Source organism: Vanellus vanellus (assembly GCF_965231255.1).
Source record: "Vanellus vanellus genome assembly, chromosome: 2".
NCBI lineage: Eukaryota > Metazoa > Chordata > Aves > Charadriiformes > Charadriidae > Vanellus > Vanellus vanellus.
The window spans coordinates 45,545,248-45,569,178 of NC_138906.1; the positions used below are offsets into that span (position 1 = coordinate 45,545,248).

Sequence of the window (23,931 nt, forward strand, 5' to 3'; positions counted from 1 at the left end):
ACGCCACTGGTATTGCTGTAAAATTTATTAGTTGATGCAAAACGCCAGCCCCACCATCCACATTCATTTTGGAGAGTCTTCGCTCCGGTGGAAAGTGAAGGATGTGAAGAAGGGATCGGTGTCGTGGTTTGGGCAATCAGGTACTGCTGGAAGGCAGCGGGATTCAGCTGAGTGATGCTGTGCTGAGATCCCGGTGGTCTACATCCCCTTCTCGATGGGGCACTTCTGTGCATCTCTGCCTAGTCCACCCCTGCTCACTGGCCTCACCTCCCCCCCCGGCAAATGTGTCGGTCCTTGCGCGTTAGCGGTGTTCCTCCTTGGTGACGATGAAAGCCTGACCAAGCCCTTGGACCGTAGCGTCGTGGGAGGGGTGTCTGCCTCTTAGGGTGCAGAGGATGGGGAATGGAGCTGATGTTGTGTCTACCTCCTAACTGAGGCCACCCTGTAGCTAATAAATACAGCAAGGCATTCTTAAGTCCTTGGCGGTTGAAGGCAAATTTTGTGGGCTTAGGTTGGAGAAAGGGTTGAGAATTTTTTGTTGGTGGTGGATTTTTGTTTTGTAGAGTTTTTTTTTTGCTTTTGCTTTTCAAGGAAGATGAGCTCATTTTAAAAATCTGTAAATAGGAATGATAGAATCACAGGGAGGGAAAGTAAGCTAATTTGGATGTTTGTTTGAGTACGATCAGCTACTGCTTCTGAAGATGAAAGTGGTTTGTCCTGTCCTGGTTTCATTAATGAATGTTGTATATATTTTAAAAAGCTCTGATAAATAATAAAATATTTTGAGAACCACTTGAAATTCAAAGTCATGAAATTAATCAGAAACAGCCACATAATTTTGTTAGTACTTTTGTTAGTAATTTTTCAGTGCAGCGAAGAAAACCCTGGTGCCTGGTCTGTTGACATAAAAATAAATAAAAAAACCCTTAAACCCGTCTATTGTCTGTGAGCATTTCTTCCTTAATTTTCAACTTCCTTTTTCTTTATTGTTCTGTTTGTAACGAAGCTGGGCCTTATTTTTGTTGCCAGTAGTTTGATGAATGGCTTGAAAGGAATCGATGGCGATGGCCTTGTTTGCTCCTTAGCCGTTGTGGCAGGGGAAGGGGTTTTTTTTGCATGTTTGTTTTTAATTCCCTTTTGTTGGCGTAAATGGTTCTTCGTAAACATCAAGGTCAGTTCACAAACTTGGGATGTTGGGTGAGAACCGCTAATCTAGAAGCCCTTTTTTTTTTTTTTTTTTTAAGATGTCTTTAAATTGGGACTCTAAGTTTAAACTGTCAGAAATGTTATCGCGATCAAGTGAGTAGCTGATAAAACACTATTTTAGCAAGTAGGCTGCTTAGCCTGCGGAGCTGCCCGCTGCCAGGGCGTCTTCAAGTAAAATGCTGTGGCTAATTTTAAAAAAGCTCAGAATGTTTTAGGACCTAAAATAGTGATGTTTGTAATTAGGAATACCAAAATAGAAGCAGTCCGATCCCTGGGGATTTGCAGAAAAATCTCTGCCTCTCCCTACCTCACGTCTGCTGAAATCGCTGCGGCTTCAGCGCATCCAGGGCGCTGCCTTGGGAATTCGTGGCCAAGCCAGAGCCCTGCTTCAGGGAGAAGTTATCCCTTTTCCTCGGCCACAGGCACTCCGCTGCAGCAAGAGGAGTAGATGAGACAGTCGAGCTGAGCTAGAACTGAGCCAGCGAGGTGACGATAAGCTTAGAAGCAGGTTGTCAGAGCGTTGCGTATGTTGGATCGTATTGGCTATACGTGCTCCTGTGGTATGCTATGGCGTGTCATGCAACGCTGTGACATAGGTCTGGGGTTTTGTGTATGTGCAAAGGACTATCCCTGCCCCCTTGATGCAGGAGAAATAAAGGTCCTAAATGAGTTGGTAATTTGGCTACACTTTCTTTTTGTGTGCAGACTGTGGTGCAACTTCAGCAGATTTAATTCTAACCTTTGTTGTGTTTGAAGTAGCAAACTGACTTAAATACATAAATAACAAATACATAAATACTTAAATAAATTTACATGTGTCCTCTGGACAAGGTTTTGCAAAAGAAGGGCCATGGCTGCTTTGCATGGCTGTTGAGGACTGCACAGCACTGTTGCGGAGGGGGGGGTGGGGGAGTATGATTTGGTATTTAATTTTCCAAGCCCTGCCACCCAGCCTGCCATCAGTTGCACCTCAGTCCTGCAGGAGGGAGGGATATAGGCTGCCGAAGGACTTTGTGGTACTCCTGGGTGAAATGTAGAATAACAGTTATCAATGAGATATCAATGAGATCCACGGAAAGGTTTGTGTTATCTATGCAGAAGGGTGAGAGAATAAATAGGCGTCTGGTAACATAGTGGTGCCTAATAAGACAATTTGTCTGTAGCATAGACATGAAGTAATTTGATTCAGGCCAGACTGGGTCGTAAAGGAGCATATTTAGAGGTGGTCGTCTTTTTAACTACGCAGAAAGCGAATTGTAATGCTAGGAACAGATGACATATGACGAGAAGCTGCTTGTGTAAGTGTCCTTTAATTCTAAACTGTTATGAGGATGAAAGTATTCAGACTCCACCTTTAGGAACATATTGTATTTCCCTATTTATGTTTGTTTCCTATCATGTGATGAGGTGGAAGGGAAGGTGTTGCCTGCTAATTTTAGCCTTGCAGACTGTCGCTGCAGAAATCTGGCAGTTAACGCTTCTGGAGGGTAGTGCTTTAAGGAAAACCAGGCTATATACTGCGTGTCATCGTACTCGATGGCTTTGGGGGGGGGTGGAGAAATATTTCAGTGTCTTGTTTTCCTGGCTTGTGTTAATGTACTAGTTAGCTTCCTGCAAAAGAATTACGAAAGACTGTAAAAAGCGTTAATGAGAAAAGAAAAAATGGCTTCTTTGCTGAAGAAATGTATGATATGGAGACTGAGAAATGTAATGAATGCATACGTGTAACTTCATAGCCATTGCTGTATTTTGCAGAGCTATGTTACTAATTGCAGGAATCACTCTGCATATTGACCCTCACCTGTACTTGTCGCTTTCACCATCAGAGCCTGAACAACTCCTGTCCTTCTAGATGCTCTGAAGCATCTTTATGCAGCTGCTGATGTCTAGAAGGGGGGAGAGAGACAAAGGGGCGACAGAGAGAAAGGGAGGAGGATGCCAGGAGGCCACCTGTGGCTCAGAAACCCTCAGTATACAGCCCGCAAACGAACTTTTAAATTGTGGCGACCCTTGCCAGATTGTCAAAGGTCTGCTGGCTACAAAGGGCTCTTCCAGAATACGGCATAGGAGCGGGGTGAGGTCTTGAGCACAGGGAGCCAGAGACAGGGGCAGGGAGAGCCCAGCTCTGTATGGCAGCAGGAAGCTATGGCAGGGTCCGTCCCAGGGATGCCACGTTACTGCGTGTATTTCCTCCTGCGCAGCCGAGTTTTGTCCGTTGGGGGTGGTAGGATGAGGGAATTGTAATGATAAATAGACCTCAATAAAATATATAATAACCTGATAATAAGTTATTTCCTTCATGGGAGGACTTTTTGCCGTGCAAGAGCTGCATTAGCCGAGGTTCAAGAGAGGACGTTTAATGGCAAGCCATTGCAAACAACACATTAGTCATATGAGGGATAACACAGATATTTAACACCAGTAGAGTATCTAGAGTAGCTCTATGTTTTTAGTCTAGGATTCCCTTTTTCTTGTTTTCCTTTTAGGAGAAATCCCTAAGAAGAAGTATTTGTGAATACAGACATTTGTTTTTCAAAGTGTGCTAAAAACATCTAGCACTTTTAATAATCTGACTCTGTATTTTGGCACATGCATCACCATGTCAACAATGTTTCTATTTACTTGCAAAAAGATGTGATAGCAATCCCCTGACTGGTTGGCTGCCACCTCCTCATGTTTTTGAGGATTACCCATGTGAGACATGGGATATAGTATGACAGAATTTCACATAAAACGTTCTGAATGGTAAGAAGAAAAAGAACCACTGCAAAATTTTTCTTGTAAAACAAGAATGGGGGGAAAGCGGCACCAATCAAATTATTTTGGTGGCAGCTTTAAAATAAAAGGATTTTTTTTCTTTAATATCAAATTAAATTCTAAAGCTGATTCCCACAAAGAGGTTTTTGAGGATTAAAGTCTAAAATGGGCCAGATCATGGAAGAGGTAGGATCTTTGGTATGTGTTAGGTCGATGGTCTTTGTGCAGCCTCTGGTTGGGAAATCTCAAAGTGGAAGGGGTACTGGGAATAATAACTCTATGCTTGTGTTTCTTATGCCATTTCCCAAAACACCTGTTATTAGCAACTCCCAAATGTAGAGCTCTCTGCTAGGTGAGCTCTTTGTTTTCCCAAATGTGGTGTTTCTTACAGAAAGTAACTGTCAGCTTCTGTTATCAGACTCTGATAGTTATGTTAAAGGAAGTTAAGGTTATACAGTAAAGGGGTGAGAGGTTAGGAAATATTGGACTTCTTCGTGAGCCTGTGCAGTCTGAATTTGGATCCTGTGTAAGTAATCATTACCGTGTGGTCATTTAAATACTTGATTGGATATGTTCTGCTTTCCACAAGACTCCAACCTTTGCCGAGTTATTTAGCGATAGTTAAATTCCTTGTGTTGTAAGTAGGATTCAGTCCTACAGCTGTCCTCAGACACACCTTGGGGACCTGCAGTATTTGTGCGGATGTCTTTCAGTATACCGTTGCAGTTTTAAGGTCACTGAAGAAGTTATTTTTCAAGTTTTCTTGGGCCAAATTCCCCAAAATTGAGGCTTAAGTTGTAGCTACCACTTCAGGTCTATTGTGTGCGACATTTAATGGCTGAGATTGAGCCTAGATACTCTGAGTACCTGGTCTGAGTACACTGCCCACTGGGAGCTATGACTTAATATTATTAGGGGAGTCAGATTGCCTTCCCCATTTTAAGAAGAAGGTAAAAAAAAATCTATTTGTTAAAACTAGGAGTGCATTTAATTTAAAATCTTGCCAAAATTGAACTTTGATTAGCTGATGGCAGCTGGCAGTGGCATTAACTGCATATCTTTTAGTCTCAGAGATTTTTAAAGATCTGCCAGGTTATTTAATTTCAAATGATTGAGAACCAGGCTGCCTTTAAAACGGCACTACTTTTTCTTAGACAGTGTTTCCTTAGACTGCACTGTAGATCTTCAAAGAAGCCGAGGAATAGGATTTGCAGCATTTCTAATTCCATTAACCCAAGGATATTGCATTAATGTAAATACTACTGCTGCTGAAATCTGTGTGGAACATTGTTGTTTAATAATGACTTTAGCAAATGAACTAAACTTGAGGTCAAAGCATAGCAAAGGAATAAAGTTCAGATGTCTCAGTTTTAGTAAATCCTTTGTGTGCAGTTGAATTTGATTATAGGATATATCTGCACCTGCAGAAATCACTTAATAGACATTTGTTCTGTAAGTAAACTTGGAGGGTTTTTAACGTACATAATGCGTGAGGTGAAGGAGTTTTGTGTCGAGTAGTTCTTTCTTACGGCATTGGATGTACAGATATTAATATTTTAAGACAGCCCTTTTCTCCAGTTAGTCAACCGCTCTCCCCAGCTTGCTGTTACTTACACCAGTGAGGGTGCAGTTCCTCCCATCGTCCAGCTTGTTGCTGATGGTACTTACCACATGGCCGGCCACAGTATCAATCTTTTGGTTGTGCATGGCTGCCGGTTAGGCTTCAAACCATCGACAGCTCCCCTTCAAGCCCAGTCTTCCAGACAGCTTTTCATCCTCCTTGTCATCACTCCAGCTCGTGTCTTCCTCAGCTTGGCTGTAAGGATGCTATGGAGGGCCATGTTGCAAGCCTTGCTAAAGTCAAGGTAAACAGCATGTGCTCTCCCACGATCTGTAGAGCCAGTTGTCTCAACACAGAAGGCAAGCAAGTTGCCCAAGTGTTATTTGCCCTTGCTCATCCATACTGGATGCTCTCGGTCACCTTGTCCCTCATGTGCTTAGGCACAGGTCCCAAGAGGCTTTGCTCTGTAGTTTTGCCAGGCTGTGGTCAGCCTGCAGTTGCCCAGATCCCCCATCTTTTGAAGACAAGCGTAACGTTTGCCTTTTTTTCCAGTCATCAGGAACATCCTGATGTCTCCAGTTGCCACAGCCTTTCAAAGATGCGAGAGAGCAGCCTCATGGTGACATTGGCTGTCTCCCTTGCAGTCGTCGTTGAGTAACCTAAAAATGGCTTCCTGGAGTAGTTTCTAACTTAACAGTCGTCTTCTGGGGCAGCAGCTCTCCCCCCAAGCCCTAATCCTAAGGCAGCGATACCCGAGAGGCCTGGCAGCAGACCTTGCCAGTGGAGACTGGGGCAAAGAAAGCACCAAGTGCCCCTGTCTCTTCCGTGTCCTTTGTCACTAGTCCCCTGCCCTGTTCAGCAGCAGTCAAGCGTTCTCCTTAGTCTTCCTTTTGCATCCAGTGTGCCCGTAGATGTTGCCCTGGTGTTCCTAACCAATTTCTGCTCCAGCTGGTAACACAGCACGTTACTGTTACAATCTGAATATGGCTTTGTTGGAAATGATTGTAGTTGTCACTCTTCTGGTTTGTGACGTAAAGTATTTTTCATTTTAGATTTGAATTCCCTTTTTTGCTCAACGCTTTGTGCACATGAGTCTGAGACAGTGGTATTAAGATTTTTAGAATATTCATGTGTATCTGATTTGAAATATAAACCTTATTGTTACACGCTAACATTCTTCAAGCTTCTGATCTAAAGCTTGGTACAACTTTTATTAAGGAAATGTATTAAGGAGACTTTCTTTCTTATTTTACTTATCCTGTTTTAACATTTCAAATGACTTCAAATACATCTTCTTTTCAAAGAAAAAAATGCAGACTTAAAAAATAAATCATGCGTGAATGAAGAATATTAAAAGGTCAAAGAGCCAGAAAGCTAACAGAAGAGATTGGAGGCAGTGTTACAGTGCAGAAGGAAATTTAAGCTCTTGTTTATCAAGAAATATATAATTTGGACGAAAAACATAGTAAATAGAGATGTATGTGTTAGAATATCTTTTTTAAAAAACCAAACCACCAACTTTCTGGTTTGTTTCAGGAATTTTAACATGTATCCTGTTACTTTGAATTCCTGTTGCTTGCAACAGGAGTACCTCATTATCCCAATTAGTGTTCCCTTGGATTTTACACAGATGTGTAACGAAGCAGCTGAGTCCCCACATTGCACGGCTCTTTACCTCTCGGATCTGTGCACACCAGTTCAGCTTCTTTGTGTTGTTAGGCACAATATGGAAAAAGTGCATGGCACAAAGCCCAAAATGGTTTGGGGGAAACGTCTTCAGCTGAATCTGTGTATGTTAGCAAGATATTTGGCTCATCATCCCACAACATTTAGCAGAAAATAATGATGATTTTAGGGAACTGAGAAAGGAAAGTTGTTATGATGCAATTACATTTCTGAACTGGTTATGAGCCATTCTAAGCGTATCAAAAAGAAAAGGGATTACTGAAGAAAAAAAGGTTACTTTTACAAAACTGCAATTTAGTTTTGTATGGATATTCTAATTGAGTCAACATTTCTGAGCGCATGAGTCAAATGACATTTGAAACTTCGGACAAGCACGGAAGCACAATCTGTTGTTGAAGAAATGGGAAGAGACTGAGAACTTATACCATAGTAAATTTAGGCCTTTTTTCTTTCTTTTTTTTTTTCCTGCTTTGAGAAGTGCTAAAACCCAGAGATGGTGGACACGTTGAAGAAAGAAGTAGGAATTAGGAGGGAAAGGACTTGCTGAATAACACTGGATTACAGTGTAAGAAATGATGGGTCTTTTCTGTGTCTAACCCAGCAGGGCAGGGTTATGCATATTCAGGTTCACTGATTCGAAGCAAAGTGGACTTTCTGAAGTTTTTTTTTTACTTTTCGGAAAAGTTCATGATTGTATTTACATTCTAGTGAAAACACACATCAAAATCTCACTAGCTGCTAAGATGTAGTTGTCATCTTCCGGTGACTTTAAGTATTATAAAGTTTAGGAGGAGACTTTCATCATTTAGTAGTCCATTCCCAGGACCACCAGTGATGACAACAAGGTGCGTGGTAGGCAATAACTGCTGTGACAGCTAGTTACAGAGGTGGTCCAGTACCCCTGAGGGTGGGCTGGTCGGTTAATACCTTTTGCCTCAGTCTGCGTTTGGTGTGAATATAGGATGTATCCTGAGGGTTTAGTGCTCAGGTTTCAACTCAGCCTAAGGTACATATGATTTCCTAATAAAAGTTTGAATGGAGGAAAAAAAAAGGAAATATTTTATTTCATAGATTCAAAAAGATAGCACTCGGGTTTTTTTACACATTCATAGAGCATGCTTGAGTAAATTAATCCTCAAAACCTATATCATTTACAGAAAGTTGAATTTCAAGGAATACGGTAGAAACTGCTGTAAGTAACTTGAGTGCAATTCTGAAAATTCCAAAACAGAATAACGAGGTTCTATATTTTTGCATTAATTATTTAGTTTACTTGGTAAATTTTGCCTCAAGCAGATTTAACTGATGTCTGGAAGAAAATTTAAACGTGACTTATAGTAGATGCTTGTTAAATCAAAGAAAATGAAATAGCATTTCCCACACCACATCCCATGTCTGAGGGATGGAATCTAGAGAAAATAGAGATTTTATAAGACACCAGAATCTACAGTAACAGCGTGGAGAGTGTTTATCTGTATTCAGCTTCCTTAGCATATGAGCTTAAGCACTTAGTGACACTAGCTGAAAATGGAAGTCCTTAAACCCCAAAATGTGTCACGGTAAATCTCGCTCACCTACCCAGGTACCTAACATTTTGTGGGCTCCTGGGATGTTGGTAGTGTGATGCTCAAAGCTGCCTTTGTCCTCATGAAGATCTGCAGCTCATCTCATTACCGATTTCCTTTTAAGGTTTGCAGACCCATTCCTTCACTTCAGTCTTTACGTGGACCCAAACAGTTTCCTAGCTCATGTGTAACGGTGATTTCACTATAAAACTCACTCTTTCACATAGACAACTCGTTTTTAAGGATGTAGAGAAGCACCTAGAATGGGACAGAGAGGTTCCTAAACATGTGGTTTCAGACCCAGCTGCCTCCTGCAGTGCTCTGCCTGCGGTGAGCCCCGTGCGTGGCCACCCCAGCTTCCCTGCCTCCATCAGCCTTTCGTGGTTCAGGATTCAGGGCTGTCACAAGCACGAAGGTGCCCAGCACCGCCTTGGCCAACTACCTCCATAGGCTGACACCGAAATCCTAACCGCTACCGTCCGATCCTCGTCCCAGCTGTATCAGCTTACTCTCAGAGGGCTTCCTAGCTGTCCTTTAAATGACATTACAGACATCAGTCTCGTGAGGTTGGTTCCTTCCTGTGCGAAGAATTGGGTATCAATTGTAATGACTTGTATGAGCAATTTTTTTAAAAGCTATTTGCTATCATGAACTTGTTAGAGGAGTTTGCACTGGAAGCAAAAATGTGGTGAGGTTTGTGATGGCTCATACCTTCCGTGGGTGTCCTCTGGCCCCCGGCCTGGGAGCAGTGCATTGCTGTAGCCCAAGGGGCCCTGAAGAAAACATGTACTCCGGCTATTATGGAATGCCCCAAATTCTGTCCTGATGGTGTCACGCTGTTATCTTTGGGACAAACCTTTCCCAGACTCTGTGTTCCGCGGATTCCTTTAGCTGCGGGGGGGGAGGCATAGCTCATCTTTATATAGCAGTGGGTGGATGGGCAGAGGTTCCCTGTACACATCTACAAAAGATTGTTGTGGTGATGTGGGGAGATGAAGGGGGCCATTCCTGGGAAGCTCTGCCACTCCTGCTTTCTCTATCCCACCGATGTTCACATCAACAGTGGCAGGTTTCCCATTTCTTTCTTCCATAAGAAAGACAAACTGAAGAAACCTGTTTTGGATTTTGAAAAACTTTTTTGGTTGGGCTTTCATTCTGCGCAATGAAAACACATCTGCTTCTGATCTCTGCTCACCAAATTCTGAGGTGGAGAGAGAAGAGATGATATCAATGTTTTGGTTTTGTTCTGTGCTTTAAGTTCAGTTTCATGTGATGGGCTTTTATTATACTCGGATTCTCACACCAGTGGTGGTGCTGTGGTATGTGTGGACTGTGTGTAGAAAAGCAATGCAATGAAGCACGTGGCTCCTACATATCATTTCCAAGACACTTTTGGTCTGCCACATGTAAACAAATACCCAGAGAGTAAATTTAGTTTCTCAGAACCAAAACTGTGTTTGTTTTTGCAAACATTTGGAAAGTTAAGTATCAGCCTTTTGATCTGCATTTTTATTCTTAACCTTCAAATGGACCGACAACTCATCATTGTTGCCCAAAAATTGCCTACATGGAAATGTAAACAGAAATAATCATTTCTGCTTAAATTTGTCATTTCCCCCCTCCCGTTTTTTTTTAACCACAAAGTTGTTGTATCACAGGCAGTAATGGCTGTCCTATTTTGATCTGTGTTCTAAAATATTCTTATTAGGGGAATTGCAATGTTTTATTGTCCAGATTGCCCAGATTTAGTATTTTTAAGATCTAGATTCTGTTCACATTTAGTCTCAGTACATCAATAAAATATGAATGGATTGGATAATGAAGCAATAACACTAATTTATGTCAAAGAATATAGGTTATTGTTTACGAGTTTGCCAAAATGCCAAAATACTTTATCTATAGAAAGAATTCTTCTCCCTTGCTGAGAAATAAAAAATGCCACAGGAATGGTCTGTCATGGGACCCTCCTGCCATGAAATAAATGGGAGGAGACAAGGCTGTGAAGGTTATTTTCTGCTCTGGAAAATATTTATTTGGTGACATAGCTTTTACTCCTAGCCTTTGGCTTTTTAGTGCTACGGACTAAATTGTACCCTCCTGTCTGGATGCAAGAAGCTCCACATTCAGGAAAGTGGCTGTAGTTTAGTCCAGAGCGACAGGCAGTCTGCGACTAAACAGAAGAGCGCTTACGAGGGATGAGTAGTTTTATCTTTGGTATAGCAATGTGTAGGGAGGAGAGGGCGAAGGGCTGAGGTTGGAGGCTCTGCAGCTTACATCTGTTTGATGACCAAAACCCACGGGGCAGCAATGGCCAGGGCGTTGTCTGCAAACGATGCTCTTCATCTCTGTGCCGTTCCTTGTCTTGAGCTGGTTTTCACTGTGACCTGTTCACCCTTGGGCAAGATGACCATCAGTCTATCCTAATGATTTGTGCTCTATTCCACTTGGTTATTTAAACTCCATCGTACTTCAAAATGAGCCGCTTTCCACCTCACCAATTTGCTTTTGAAGTTTCCCATTGGTAATGGTGGGAAATGGAGTGATGTACATATTGACATATTTCAGTCACTCTTAGTGGAAATAGAAGATACTGTGATTAGTGGAAATAGAAGATACTGTGATTAGTGAAAAAATTTTCAGGCTTGTGGTGTATATCACCCCGGCTAATGGTTGCTAAACGCTTTTTGCTCTTAAAGATAGCCAAGAATACTCAATTGCTATTATTGGTTGGTTCATTTTAATGCAGGAAATTGTATAAAATGAGACATACTTTGCAGGTCCTGTCCAATAAAGGGCTTACTCCTCTTCCCTTTAATACCTTGCTTCTTATATATTGTCTACCTGTAGGTGCTTATGAAATGCTAAAAGCTAGGCAGTCCTGATTTGGAAGAGGAGCATTTTAGAACAGAGAAAACTGAGCCAAATTCTTCCTGAGCTTATGCTTTATGGAGCTCTTGTGCTTTGTGCCAGGTTCAAGGAAATTGTAAGCCCCAGGAGTATTTAAGCCTACTAATTTCAACAGCTTTGTGTGTGAAACAAAGATCTCAAAGCATCTTATCAACCCATCAAATGCCAATTTTAATCTGTTGAGTGACTGCTGTGTCTATTGGAGGACTACTTTTTTTTTCATAATTGTCATTTTTCACAAGTAATCTTTTTTTGCTACGTGAAAAGAAAGGGTAAGCAAAACACGACACCTTTTTCCTATGGGCTAAAGATATTGTTTGGAATAGAATGAAACAAAAAAAAAAGTTCAATGTATATAAGAAGCATGAGCAGGAGAGCATTGTGATTGAATAATTCTAAGTTTGGGTTTTTTAAAAAATAACATAAAAATAATTATTTTTTAATGAGAAAGCTGATTGGATTGGCATTCTATTTAAGCTTTAAAATTATTTTGTTCATTCAGTTTAGATACAGGGTAGCAAAATCATTGTATGCAGAAATCATTTTTATCTGCAAGAGTTAGGAATAGCTTTGGTTGTTTAGTTAAATTTTAATAATATTTTCCCCATCTTTAAGTAATATTGCAGTCCTCGATAGCGTCTTTCATCCAGTAATCACAGACCATTATATAAGCCTTGAAAAGGTAAGGAAGAATCATTACAGATTGGTAAACTGAGACATAAGGAATCTAAATGACTCGCTTGGGGTAGCACAGTGATATAGTGGCAGTACAGAGAGCGTAACCCAGCAGCTCTGACTCACCGGTCTTCTGGTATCCACCAAATCACTTTTAAAGGCCTTGGAAGTGATTCAGAGAAATCAAAATCCTCTTGAGGTGTGTTCTGGTTTTCCTGACTGAAAGGACTGTGATAGAGCAGACTTTGAACTTCACTGTCTGTCTTCATCTTTTGAGTTTACTTACATTTTCTCGTGCCATTCCTTTATAAATGGAAAACATTGCCAAGCAGTGGGTTGTTGCTTCTACAGAAACAGTCCAGGAAGCTTTGTCACTGTGCAGAGAGGTTAGAAAATAGGTCCACTATTACATCTGTTTGTTTTCTTTTAGATGTCTAGGGAAAGGTCTGTGTATATAGGGAAGCGTCCAAGAAGAGCTCTGTCTTCCAAGCCTCCGTTGGCCACGTGGGAGCTAGACAATAGTCATGGCTGGTTTCTGCAAGACCAGCGAATGCCTTACAAATTCAGGACAGAAATTATGACTCGGGCTCCCCTGACTGCAGCCTTTCTAAAAGACACGAGGTTTCTGTGTTGCCAGTTCAATGTTCATTTTTTATTCACTTTTCTGTTCCACCTGGCTATGAATGAGAAATACAGCTTACCTCACTGAGGAAGCCAACTGAAGGCAGAAGAGTTGCTGTGGCTTTTATCTAATTCTTTTTATTATATTTGCCCTATGTCTCTGTTTTCTGTTTAACTATGATCATTTTCTTTTGCTTAATATGAGATTTGCTGTTCAATCGGCTCCAAAATCCCATCAGCAGGCCAATAAGTTGGTGGCATCCTCTTACCATTACTATAATTGACCAGTAAGAACCCTCCAGCTCTCAAAAATTACTCCTTTGTACAGTAGGGTGTAAAGAAAACAATGTTTTGCTAGTGTGAGCTGTAAACTGATATTTACACAATTTATTTTTATTTACTTTGCCTTATTTTATTCTCTCAATCAGGAGCTAAGGGAATTGTGTAGCAATTGGGCTCTAAGTGAGATGAATCTAGCAGCTGGAAAACACTCAGTTCAGAGCGAAATGGATAGTATATGTTCACAGTTGCTTAAATAACACATGTTTTAATGCAGGACTGTGTGTCGTACTCATTTTTTTATATAAAATATGTGCTACGATAGGAAAAGTCAACGTATCGGTGTTAATGGGGAATCTTTCCAAGACCTTACTTTCAAGTGGATAAAAGAGTACAAATTTGGGATAGCCAAAGGTGAATACAAACAAATTGGCTAGTCCATTAGCATAGCTGTCCAGCTGTATCCTAGGCTCTGAGGCCACTCCAAAACCACAAGCCCAACCGCCTCAGAAGCCTGCCAAGGAGCCAGCTGCTGCTAATAAAGCAGACTCTACAACTTGGCATCTGGGGCCTGTGATTCTCATCCAAAAGGAATTGTATGTGAAAAAATATTTGAAATTTGTCTTTTTAAATAGTGTTTTGCTTTGGAAGAAGAATGCTTTAGACTAAACTTGCAACAAGTGAAAAACTACGTAAGAGCGCTGTGGTTGCCATGGGAAGATAAATACCGTTCTTGCATAAGGAGGTTGGATGTTGGAAGGAGGAGTGTTGTTCATTTAGTAACCAAGAGGCTTCTGGTTCAGTATTTCTGGGTTATTGAGCAAGAAACACCAAGGTAGCTCGTTATTCATGCTCAGCTGTGCGCACTTGCGTGGGACACTGTTTCAGAGAGCTCAATGGTAGGGTTTAAGCGCAAGGGTGCGTTCCTGAGACTGGAGAAGAATTAAGCACATTAATTTCTTACTTTTAAATAATGAAAAAGGAGAAATTTCATTCATTTTTCAAAGATGAAAACAAATCCTATTAGCCAGCCATGCCAAATTAATAAGCTTCTTGGAAGGATCTACAAACCAGTTCATTCCCTCCATGTTCCCCATTGAATAATGAAGTATGAGGATTGAAAAATGAATTGGTTGCATTGGTTATTTGAAAAATTAATAGCAAAGCCAGCTCTGAATTCCAGCTCCCTTTTGAAGTAAAACATGTAGATTTTGCCTAATACTTTTTTCCTAGTGCTGCAGGTCCTACGCTCGGCTGTGTTGGCAGAACGTCTTTCCCACATTTCTACAGCTGGTGTCAGGGTATTTTGAGCCAGTCTGGAAAGCGGTGTGCCTCGTGGCTCTCATGGCAGAGAAGTTAAGTGCTTTGCCCCCAGCCACAGAGGGGGCCGATGTCAGAACAAGGCCCAAATTTTCTGCTGTTGGGTACACACGTGTCTCCCCAGACAGTGGCCCCTTTTAGCATTGTCCGGCATCCTGTAGCAAGTGGTCCGTATCTGGGATCGTCATCAGGTTGTCGTTCAATCCTTTCACTCCAGTTATTACGTCGAGATTAACGAACCAGACCCTTTGCTCATTTGGAGGCAAAACACATACTTCTGCCATCAGGAAACATCGGCTTCAGGAAACAAGAATTCAAAGCTTTCTTCTGACCTGAAGCCTTTAGTCTGGCAGCCCGCCAGAAGATGTCATCAGCTCTAGTACAGGCAATTTTGTAATCTTTCTGCCAACGGTATTCTGGGGCATTGGGTATGCATGGAAATTACCGTGGGCTGCAGTGGCTGAGATTTATTAGTGAAGAGGGTTTGGAGTATAGCAGTGCTCTTTCCTCTGAGAAGATCAGCATCCTTAAAAGTAGAGTATGACCGCCTCTCTGCCCACCCTTAAAGCATCTCTGTGGATGCTGCTGTGAACCTTGGTGTTGGTGTGTGCCTGTTCTCTGAGCAGCTCTTGTTTGAAAGACCACCTATTCCATGGCCTAATTCTCTGGGTATACTGAGGACTCTTTTACTCTTTTTTTTTTTTTTTTTTTTTTTTCATAGCTGTGGCCTTAAAATCAGTGTAAATGTAATTCACGTTCACTTCTAGGTCCCCTTTCAGCTGGTTGAGAGGGATAAAATGTCTTAAGCTTAAATTAGAATTAGGCCCCCAGTGCTTTCCTCTGTGTGAGAATAAAGATCTTATAATAGAATGAAAATTGTTCTTTGTATTTCAAAGTTATATTACCACTTGTTTTTTTCTTGCTTATTAGGTTAGGCTGGTGTGAGAATAGGCCATTTACTCATTATCCCCTGCTAAGACATATATAATAATAACAATTAATAATTAAAGTACATAGCACTTTATTGGCTTACAGAAAATTCTGTCCTTGCTTTACATCATTTACGTGCATTCAGTGTGTATGATAAACTTGGAAGTGTGGAGTAAAGCAGTAAGAATGTTACCTTGAGGTTTTTTTAATATTTTTTTTTTAAAGTTTACATTATCAATGTAAACTTTAAACTCAAAGCATGCAAGATTGCCACGGGATATTTCCCGAGCTCTTGATACACTAAAGCCAAACGTGTGCTACACACAATCGCATCTACCTCTACCATGGCCCTGGAGTGCCCAAAGATTTAAATAAGCTTTCAGCCATGATGTTTTAAGATTCACTATGTATTTGTTGAAGATTACTGCTGCCTGCAGTTTTTAGTTTTACCCAGCCGTGCCATGGCTGTGGCGTGGAGCTGATTTCCAGGCCGTGCCCACGGCACTGGGGCTCGGTCGAGGCGGTTCCCTGTGCTGGTACTTGGGGCTGCTGCTTCAGCTCTCTATTTCTGGGAATGACATTGAAGCTCAGGTGGGTGGGGATTACCCAGTGATAAAATGTGTGTGCAGAGAAATATGATCCGTATACATTAAGTGCTTTTGATTGTCAGCAAAAGCATCTACACAGATACTAGGGGAAGGAAGTTCATTGCCCTTTCTCTTTTACTGTAGATGAGAGCAAATGTCATTACTTCCTAGCACGGCCATCGCGCTGTCTATTAAACTGATTTTTCCTTTTAATGAGTCCTACTTGAGTCACATTACAGCCAGCCTAGATTGCAGAGGAATTCTGATGTCCTGACGCTTGATGGTGTGTTCCCACTCTCCTGGTTTAAATGGTAGAAACTGGAAAGGAGGAAGGGACGACAGCAGAAAAGGCATCGTTGCAAGTGTGATGCTTTCTGTATTTCATCAAAGCCCCTGAGCTTCACCTATCACTGATGGTCCCTTTATGTTCTCCTACTTGTTTTGGTTCTTCTAAGTAAACAGACTTGTTTGAAAGAGTTTAGAGCTACTAATTTAAAAATATCCATCTACCGAGACTCTGATTTAGTGTGTGCATCGTTATAAGCACTGAAGTAGGGCCACTGAAATGAAAGGGGCAGTTGATTAGTGTGATCAGAATTACTCACAGACTTAAATATTGCCTTCTGTTCAAGGCCTAAATGCAGAATGAGCATATTAGAAGTCACTAAAGTGTCATTGCTACTATAAAGAAAATCGTGTATGTTTTGCTTTTATTAGTCCATTAGCACATCATGGTTAACTTAGCATTGGCCCAACATTTACCTGCAGTTGTAACCACGCATACTGCTAGCAGAATAACCTGATCAGCTTGCAGAAATGGGATTTTCCCCCCTCTCAGCAGGCGGTTACGTTCCTGGAGCTCTGACTCTGGTTCCCTCAGCTGCCCGGCCGCAGCCTTGGCCCGTATCATCCCCCGGCTCCTCCAGCTTCTCCCCTGGATCTCCGCTTTTCTGCATAGGTCCCAGCGGTGATAGGACACGGCCTCCTCCTTTCAACCACTCCTCCATTCTCCTGACAAGCACTCTGTGCGGCAAATAAATATGTTGATGGTCAGAGAGCCAGGGATGGTTGCAGCAGCTTAAATTCCCTGTTGTTGCTCCAGATCCGAGGTGCTTGGCTAATTTTTATAGCCTGCGTGTCTCTTCTTCCATGGCATGTATTTACCACAGAGTTAGGGGAGAGTGTTGTTTTCCCTGTGAGAATGCCTCCCTTTTTAAGTGATATTGCTCAGTTGCTGTGTGTGGTTTGTGGTTCTTCAGAAGTCGGTAAGGTTTGGGGAGCGGGAGGTCCTAACCTGATCATCTTTTCCAAGCCCTGTTTCTCTATTGTGAAAGACATCCCTAATCACAGCCTTTTCAGACTGCACTGGATTTTTTTCCCCTCTCAGGCTAGCTAACTCTCTGCCACCTGACTGTGTGTGTACTGGATGCTCCTCATGTTTAGAAAAGACTTACTATACTTCTGGCATCAGCTCCCATACCTTTGGCTTAGATACTCCTTATTTTTGTCTCAGCGTATTCTTAAAGCAGATTGTGTTTAACTTCCTTCTTTAATACCAGTTACTCTCAAGTATCTGTCATTTCAGAGCTTTATTTTGTCATCTGGATAAAATAGGCTCATAATCTAGCTACTTTAATTCTAGATTAAAAAAAAAAAAAAAAAGTAAAATGATACACTTTGTAGCCATGGTTAAACCCAGAATCTTGGCCTTGTTTTGTGTTTTCAAAGACGTTTCTGGCTGGGGATGGGCACAGGCGCTGGGAGAGCTGGAGGTGGGCAGGGAGAGCAGGACAAGCATCCCTCCGTGCATAGCTCTAGAGTTACCTGGGTAAAGCACACGAGTCTGCCATGCTTTTATTTTCCAGTAACCGCCTTTTTTTTTGGTTTTCCTTCCAGCAGTCCTATGCACCAGCTCCCCACCCCATGGCTCCTCCCAGCCCCAGCACAAACAGCAGCAACAACAGCAGCAACAACAGCAGCGGAGAGCAGTTGAGTAAAACCAACCTGTACATTCGAGGCCTTCCACCCGGCACCACCGACCAGGACCTTATCAAGCTGTGCCAGCCGTAAGTGCACTTAAAATACTCCATCTCTTTGGGCAGGAAAATGTCAAAGCTGGCCTCTCAGTTTACACTTACGTACGTCCACAAAAAAGACATCAGAAGCCTCCTGCACTTAAAGGTTAACTATTATTCCTCTAGTTTGAACAGCTAATTAATGCCTGTTGAAAACCTTCCAGTAATGAGTTTTGGGGGATAGAGGGGTGAGGGGCCTTCACGTTGACTTATGCTTATTTTAATCTGGTTTCTTTCTTATGTTAAAATGAGAATTTGCATGGCAAGAAAACCTCCCTGATGGCAGGATTTTATAGTTACAATGATCTGTGAATCATAACCCAGTGCACAACCAAACATGGGTGTTCCCACCTCAGTCATTTATCACATCTTTTGATCGCTGTGTCACACATTGCTAGGCTCAAAGATTGAGAAGCATGAAACTCACTGAAGGTGGCCTTGTAGCGTACATCTAATTAACTGCAGTTCTGCTGAAAACTGATGATGTAGAAAGTAGCACCTTCTACCTCCCTGTTTATCCTGAGAGTCATGTTGGCAGATTGTACTGATAAATATCACTTTAGTTGTGCTTTATTCCTTTTGAAACTGGAGAGGCAGCAAGAAGGAGCTCTTTGCTCCTCATGCATCGTCAACAGAACTGTTTCCTAAAATGTTGCACCCGCTTACCCCTCCTCACTCGACTGAATGTAGTGGCTAATATGAGTAGAAATGAGAACGTGATTGGGTTTCCAAAGTCTTGATTATTATTGATGACATATGGAAGGGGAATAATCCAGTTTGAGATTCCAACCAGAGATCGCCTGGGTGAAATTTAGGCTAACACATTTTTTGTGTTGAAATAAGAACATGGAGAGATTTGAAAAATAAAAATCCACCCTTGTTATGACACAGAACTGCAGTGGTTTTGCCATGGAATAGTCTATTCTGAAAGACAGCAGCGTCTCTGATATTTTTCATTACAAATCAGCCTTTCAAATGAGGATCAATAAATGAAGTTTGGTAAAGAAAGGAACAGTCTGGGGCTGGTCGACCGACTTGAATCCAAATGGCTGGTATTTTGAAGTTTGCAGTACGAGCAGCAATTTAATGGGATGTTACAATTTTATGGCATTCTGCCTTTCTTGATTTTGATCAAAAATGCTGAAAGGCTTCCTTAAGTGTGCTTTATGTGGACATGGCTGGCCAGGACTGGGTCTGGCAGTCTTACTGAAGTGATACCTGAACTTTAGCAAAATTACGTGAGCTTGAAACTCTTCCCTGTGACTTTCCCCTGCTAAAGCTGCTACAGGCAGAACTGCCTCACTGTTCACAGGAGTATAACATGCTGGCGATTTTTCATATTTCATGCAAGCTGAATTGCGAGTGTACCTGTCTGACATTTGTACAAACTACATTCATTGACACTTCCCGCTTGCGACAGTCAGAGATAATCCCAGTTCAAGGGCCAGATCCTCAGTAGGTATAAATTGACTGTAGTCTGCTGACGTTCAAAAAGCTATTTTGCCATACATCTTCTTGCAGTCTGACCCTTTCCAAGTTCAGACAAATGCTTTCAGCCGAGCAGCTGATCGGGAACGAACTAACTATTCCTAGAGGAGCTTCACGGCTTTGGCGCTTAGCGCTGCAGTCATGGTGTGAGGCCCAAGTCGGCTGTGGTGCGAGCAGTGTTACGTGAATCATGGAAGTTCAGAGAGCACGTCCCTACCCATTCTCTGCGTACGGGAAGTGCACGTCGAATATCTGAGAGCTTCCTTTTGGCACTGTGGCAAAATTTTTAATGCGCTCCACTAAACTTAATCTGGTCTGTGATTAGAGGGCTTTGTCTTGCTATCGTGGAGTTCCTGTGTGAACAGATGCTCTTTAAGAAAAATGCTGACATTCGTTTTGCTGATTTTCTATCCTTTGGCTAAATGGAAGCAGGGAGATACCAGACAGTTGTTCTGTCTTTTTTTCAGAATATTAAAAGTATTTATCAAAGCAAAAGGGAAAGATGATATAGGGAAGCTGACATCTGAAGAATTTGTAATGGCAGCATGTAGGTTTTTGAAGTTATATATTGCAAGGCATTTTCTTTACCTTTGCAGATGGTTACACAGTAGATAGAGGTGGACAAAGGTCCAAATCCCTTCTCTTCTCCCCCGCCCTCACTGCAGTCTGTATAGCAGCAATCTACTGCTATGTGAGCAAGACGTACGTTGTCTCTTCAGAAATGGTTGTCTTCTATAGAGTTCTGTCTCAGCCTGCGTGGCTGGGGTCTTACCACCCGCTAAAGACTTCATGCGAACAGGTATTCACAAAACAGCAGAAGGTGCTGGCTCTTAAGCTTCCTGAATAGAAGTATTAGTGTAATTTGCTACACGATGTGAGGTGAAAAACTGAATTCCAATCCGGACCCCATATTATTATTTTGCAGTACAAGATTTTTGGAGAGCTGCGTTTAAGGGAGGTATTCAGCAAAGCTAGCTTATGCCCCGGATGCTGGTTCTCCAAGGCTAGCTGCCAGTGCCTAAAATGGGCCCTTCTGAACCTATTTCCTCCACTGTAGCATGTGACAAAGCTGCCAGCAATACAACTGTCACTTGCAATGTCTGACATTTGGCAGGTCTGAGGAATAATGTTCTAAACCCGCAATATTTCTCTCTCAGAACTACAGGGAATGCTGGAAATACTTATGGCTATGTACATTTATCGTAGCCCATCCTACTTCCAGGTTTATTCCAGCAAGGACGTCTCACTCTAAGTGAAGTGTAACATTTTGTATTTAATTGCATTTTGGCAGGTGGGTTACGGAGGAGAAATGGTTTAATCAGAATTGTTTGTTCAAGTATGCGGCTGTTGTGGTGAATCCTGCCTGCTTTTCTGTGTGTCTGCTGTGTGTTTTTAGGTGGTGTGTATTGCACACTAAACAGAAAACAGCAGCCTGGAGTACCATTGATGCTTGAAGTGCAGAGTCCATTACACGTGATGTCAGACATTTCTGACAAATGTTCCGACACTATCAAACCTTTTATCAATTTAAGAGTAACCTTGTCACAGTAATCTGTCAAACCGTTCATATAACTAAAGGAAAACAAGTCATCATAGGCTGTACAGTAGCTGAGTAAATAAAAAAAAAATTGCTGCTGGAAGATTTTCTTTTGGTGTGGTTCTAATCCTCAGTATTTTGTTTAATGTGTGTCCAGCAAAGTTGCATCAAATTCTCTTCTGCAGTGGGGAGCTGTTAGGTTGCGCTGTGTCTTTTGGGACTTTGTACAATGACTCTGTCAAAGGTTACATTAAAATAGAGTGAATAGGAATGTTTAGCAAGCAGAAATATGTTGTTCTTTTACATATATGATCTTCTGGATTTTCATAAACACCGAGTAAAGCAACTTCCAAAAATGGACCTAGGCCTCTCTTAACCTTTCTTGAGGTTTTTAAAAAAGAGGCTTTATACCTGTCTGTGATCATATTGATCACCAGAACTTATTAGACTAAAAGTTTGATTGTAAAATATTTCATTAAAATAATAGAAAATATCACATTATTAGCATTTATTTCTCTGAGGTACACAGTCTCTGCTGATGCAGTATTACAAACCATTATACATGTATCTTCACCGTCAAAATATGCTTGTCATCCAAAAGAAGGATAATCAACCTTAAGATGTAAAATTATAGATTATAGACAGAAAAATGTGCATGGTGGGTGTGTCACTGTACAAGCAAAACATAAATGATTATCTTCGAAATATTCATAATATGTCACTCTAATTTTCATGCATGATGTTATATTTCATCCAGAAGAATTCAAAAATTCTCTTAAAAACATACGCAGATGGCTTAGTCCCCTGTTGGTATACTGGACACATCTCATTCTTACTAACTACATCCCGGTGGAGGTAGATTGAGGGAAATCTCTCGCACAAATTAAACATTTGAGCTGTATTACTTTGAAACATTTTTCATTTCAAAAACTCACAATCTGTCTCTCAGGATTTTGGTCTTTCTATCTGTCTTTTCTTACATGTTTGCACTGGAGAAGACTTAGACCCGAAACTTTTTTAAAAGGTAAAAAAAGTTTTGGAGAAGACAATGGCGATTTGGGAAAAGAGATATAAACCATCTCTTCCTCATCCCCCACGCCCCACACCCCCTCCCCCAAATTTGAAAAGAAAAGTTGGCTTAAAAAGAACAACATATGACTTTAAAAAAGCCTTGTGCATTGCGTTATTAAGACATTGGCATGTATTCAAAAGATAATCCCTGTCCATCTTGATTCAGTCATGAATTTTTCATGCCCAGTCTATAGTCTGAAAGAAAGCTACTTCAACCTTCTAGTGTCTGATAGTTTAAACTTACATATGTTTTTGTCCTGATTTAGCCCTCCCCCCTTGTGCCTATAATGCGCCTTCAGAAATCTTTTTGCATCTGCTTTGTTCTTATTGTTTGGACTAGCTATCTCATCACTCTTCAACAAGTTTTGACTTCTTTGTGGTCCAGAGTAAAATTTAAGGACTTAATTAAGACAACAATAGTAAAAATATCTAAACTTGAAGAGGAGCAAGTCTGTATGCTGCTCAGGCATATATAGTTTCTAGATCCATGTTTTGTGCAGATTACTCAAGGTTTTGGGTTGGGGCTTTTGTTGTTTGGTGGTTGTTTTTTTTTTTCTTTTCTGGAAGTATGGTGATTGTCTCCTTGACAAGTCATCAAGTGTGAGATTTTAGCCTCTTATTGCATTCTGAACATCCTTGGTTTTGTCCCTGTGCAACGTCTGAATAAATATTCAGGCTGCCACTGTTTGGATTCTGCTAAAGGGCTAGCCCCAAGGATAATGTAACTGAGGTTATTAATTGAAAATACACACATTACTTTACTTAAATCCTGGACTATTTTTGAAATGAACTGTGTGCATTACTTCTGCCCCCACAGAAAACTGCTGAGTTCATCGAGGTTTCAGAGGGGTTCAAGGTGCCTTTCAGGACAGGGTCTTTTGATAATAGCTGCAACAAGTATGACATTTTCAGTTAGACCGAGCTTTATAGCAAGCTCATGATAGCTATTTCTGCCATGTGTTAATACAGTAAGAGTTTGAAAATCCTGGCTATTTTTATATTTCTTTTCTTTTGTGAAGATAACAAGAAGTCCGTGTTATATGAGAACTGATGAAATGAAGGTGTGGGGGAAGTAAGTTCCCTTCCTTTCCATTTTTTCGGCATTAAAATGTTAAGTAAAAATAATTACTGTGAACTATAAATAAAATAAAGGTTAACCCAAATAAGATCCCCATAGTGAGCTCAAAAGCAGAAAGACCAAAAGAATTCCTGGAGTAAATTTTTTGTTCTACAATGAAGTCAGACCAAATTTATACCCGGTGTAAACTGGTGTTCTTATCCTGGCCCTGGTGAAGACCAAACCCAAACTATCTGAGACTTATGTAGCAGTAGAGTCTATGTCTGTTCCTGTTTTTTTAAGAAGTAATCTTTGGAGACTTAAAGGAATTTACTGCGTTTTTTAACCTTGTGTATGCTAAAGCAAGGTGCACTGTGGCTTCAATATTAATTTAAACAGAACAACATAATCTAAATTTCTCCTGTAATTAATATCAGCTGACACCGTTGCTCTGTGATATAGCAAAGACTGAAAGGGCACGAAGGGGAGAGCACTCATTCAGTGGGATTAGCTCATATAGGAACCATGTGGCATCATATAGAGTAGTTCCTGCTTAAATCTTCGTAGATGTTTTGGTTCAGTGTATCCTGGTAATATGAGAACTGTGAA

The 23,931-nt window shown here is 41.2% G+C and overlaps 1 protein-coding gene across 2 annotated transcripts in view; it reads left to right on the forward strand.

Moving 5' to 3' along the window:
* Nucleotides 1-23,931, forward strand: part of RBMS3 (RNA binding motif single stranded interacting protein 3) — a gene marked incomplete at its 3' end in the record, with an annotated part of 459,009 nt that overhangs the window by 83,981 nt on the left and 351,097 nt on the right. For both annotated transcript variants that reach the window (XM_082479353.1, XM_082479354.1), the window contains exon 2: nt 17,991-18,160. In XM_082479353.1, the coding sequence (XP_082335479.1) occupies nt 17,991-18,160 (170 nt within the window). The remainder of the gene's footprint in view (nt 1-17,990; nt 18,161-23,931) is intronic.